Here is a 3,515-nt window from a genome sequence, read left to right on the forward strand (position 1 = left end):
CTTTATTTCTGTTGATCTCTTTTATAGTTTCTCTTCCACTTATGATGTCATGAACTGTTATATTCACTGGTTTTTTATGAGAGCTTGTGGCTCTAGCACTATTATGCTGTTTTGTTTGCCATTCGATTGGATGTTGAAGTTTAGTTTCCAACACCTAAACCGCTTGTTGATTACAAAAAGTTGTGATCGTTTTACTGAAGGATGCAATGCAATTGCAGGCCATTGTGACAATACTATACTAGGGGCTAGTTAAACTAGTCATTTTTGAATCTTGAGTTTCTTGTTTCTCGCTTAAAATCCAATCCCGCAAAAGATTGTTCTAGAACTTCTATCGAGATTCTTCAAACCATATTTCCTAGTTCGTTGCTATACCATCATTTGCTCTGTTATACTCTATGGATAACTGCAAACAAATGCATCATGTACTCATTTTGTTAAACAATAATGTGGAATATTTCTTGCAAATCTATTATCAAATTATTGACAAAAGCAGTGTAAAGTGAAAGCAAATATATGAAAAAAACATGTGAAGTATTTAGATAGGTATAAGTAGATAAAACTTCTTTATATTTCATTTGGCATAGAAATTAAATACCATGATGATAATAATTTACAAGACCTAAACTTGTATCTGATCACCAGGCCCTCCATAGAGTACAAAATGATGATGCTTAAAATTATGTACATCGAAAACAAAATACATATCAGGATTGTTGACAAATGTGGTTGTTTCAGTTGGGTTCATGGTCTCACCTTTATCATTTGTCACTGTAATAGCCCTACAATATGCATCATAATCAGAGTCTAACACAGGAAAAAAATTGGATCCCATAGGAGGTTTAGGTACACCTGGTGGACTATATACCACTCCTCCCCATTCAACGTTTGTGGCAAAGCTAGTCAACTTAGTGAAGATCCTTTGAGGCCAAAAACCAATTTGAATATGATTTTCTTCCATAAAAAGCCACCAATTTCCATTAGCTTGATCCTTTAATTTTTTTTAGAAAGAAATGTCTATGTTAGTATTTTGGCGATTTCAAATAGTAATAATTTTTGAGGACTAGTTAAACCAAATTGAAAGAAAATTCTAGAAGAGAAGCATAAAATTTACACGAGCGATAGCCATTGTGTCTTCCCATGAAGTCTCTCCTCGTTGTGAATTACGTTGAAATGTCTTATCAAGAGGTACCTCAGTATTTACTATAATAAAACCAGGACATAATGTATTGAAACAATGATTATTTCCGGCCTACAAAACATATAATTTTTTTTCTCATATATAAGCTAGATATGCAAACTGAGGGACATAGATAAACAAAAAGATTACTAGTTTCACAAAATTGAGATATAAATTATTGAAGTAAATTAAAAGAAGACTTACTTGAAAATGTATGAAAAGCCTAGCTTTGTTATCCCCATAGAGTGTTGGGTCCACCTAGAATTCGAAATACAGATATTGTGATGATTTAGTTGACAATGAATCTAAACATTCGAAACTTCCACAATTGAAAAAAAATAATTAATTATATTATTGATAAATTTTGACTTTACTCTCCAACCAACTTGTAAAATATCAGATCCTTTTTGAATTTTCAGTCGACATGCACTATGTTGTCCATCTTTAACAGGAGGATTCCATATACTAGCTGCCATTCCAGCTCCACTAAATTTGTTATCAGGATAATTTTTGGTTCGAGCTATTGCAACCTGTACATAGTAAATGAAGTTTTCTCAACTTATAATGTATTTTCTCGTTAAATTTAGTTTATATTGATTTATTTTTGAGTAAACAACAAAGGCCTAGTAAAGTTGAAAAAGACATATTTTGAACTTAAAAATGATGATAAATTTTCTTATTTATGTACCTTGTATCCTGAAGATCCGTACATTCCTGTTGGCTCACTCACACTATTGTTGTTAGTCTGTGCAGAAGTAATAAAATACACATGAGATTTTCGAAATTATGGATAACTTGTTGTAAAATATAAGCAATATACTACAAACAATATAGACCAAAGATATGAGGAGTAGAACGTAGAGATCATCTTATTCAAATGTCTTCAAGTCTTACTTACAATGGTGAATGAACAATTCTATTTATAGGTTGATAAATCACTCCAAAGGTCACCATATTATGTGTCAGAATAAATAGATATATTCTTATCCAAAAAGGTTCATATCACCTAGGAAATACACATAGATGATAGGTATAAATTTATGGATAAACTCAATGGACAATCCAATTAGTTCAATGGATTTATAACATAACTAAATATGCTTAACTTTTATACACAAACTCTTCAATTTTTATAATTGTAATTTTTGAGTTTTTAGATTGTTATATTCTATTAATGAAATTAAAGATTCTGTTTCATGGAAGTTAATTGTTCTAGCCAAAAAAAAAAGTAAAGTGGTATAACAATATCTTACCAATTGAGTATCAAATGTGACGTCTTCTGGTGGTGGCATATTTTTTTGTCTTATAAGATCATCTTTTGTAATTCTTCTAATTGGGACTGTTCCAAATGGACAACCTTTACCATTTCACCATATCCTCGACGATGACGAACTAGTTGATGAGTTACCTGCATTTTGCTTTGTTCTTGCTAAAATAGGTTTCATCTGTGCATTTAAAATAAAATTAGTCATCACAAATTCTCAATATCGTATATGCATTTCTAGAAAGTTCAACATAAAATGACACTTAGGAGACATGCCTGAGGATGAAAATTATGATTCTTCAACAACGGATGATCGAATGCCGGTTGTTTATAAAAATCCATACAATCATATGTATCTCCGTATATAGTCTGTGAACCAAAACTCATAAATTTATTATTCACTTTAGAAAGAAGTAAGCACACAAATTTGCAAAAATATACCTTAATTGTTTTGACTGCCGGTTTGTTCAAAAATTTAAGTTGTTTCTCCATCTCTATATCTTCCAGTTTGGATAACTTTGTTTCTCCTTGAACCCCATTGTAACTCAGAAGAAAAAATAGCGATAACAATAATCGTCCATATATTTTTTGATGCCTCAACATTGCCTAAATTCATAAACTTATTTTATAAAGATGATAATGTTGATATATACCAAACTAGTTAGGAACCAAATTAATTAACACAAAATAGCACCAAACAGAGAACTAACCTGATTTTTTAGATGTAGAAAAGTAGAAGAATATGAACACATGTATACCACCACCTTTGTTAATATGATGCTTTATATCAAGAGTTGACGAATTTATTGTTGATAATTTCCACAACAAGAATTTATGTTACTATAAATGTTGATTGCTCATTTCCAAGTAAAATCCAAAAAGACAACATGATTATGGATATAAAAGGAAAATTGATGAATCGAATCAAATTGAAAATATGAGTCAAACTGGAAAAAAATTAATTAATTATTTCGTTTGACTGACTATAAATTGTAGTACCAAACTGAAAATTTGAGTCAAAACGAAAAAACATTAGTATCATATCATATATATATATATATATATATATATATA

The 3,515-nt window shown here is 30.2% G+C and overlaps 1 protein-coding gene across 1 annotated transcript; it reads right to left on the reverse strand.

Annotated features, from left to right (window-relative positions):
- Positions 1-619: 619 nt before the first annotated feature.
- On the reverse strand, positions 620-2,591 carry LOC102581395 (uncharacterized). Its single transcript, XM_015304408.1, has 5 exons — positions 2,586-2,591; positions 1,866-1,922; positions 1,552-1,707; positions 1,382-1,435; positions 620-988 (listed from the first exon to the last, which is right to left on the reverse strand). The coding sequence occupies exons 1-5, from the start codon at positions 2,589-2,591 to the stop codon at positions 620-622; spliced, it is 642 nt and encodes a 213-aa protein (XP_015159894.1).
- Between the last annotated feature and the right edge of the window lie 924 nt (positions 2,592-3,515).

The sequence above is a fragment of the Solanum tuberosum genome, unplaced genomic scaffold (genome assembly GCF_000226075.1).
Source record: "Solanum tuberosum cultivar DM 1-3 516 R44 unplaced genomic scaffold, SolTub_3.0 scf00535, whole genome shotgun sequence".
NCBI lineage: Eukaryota > Viridiplantae > Streptophyta > Magnoliopsida > Solanales > Solanaceae > Solanum > Solanum tuberosum.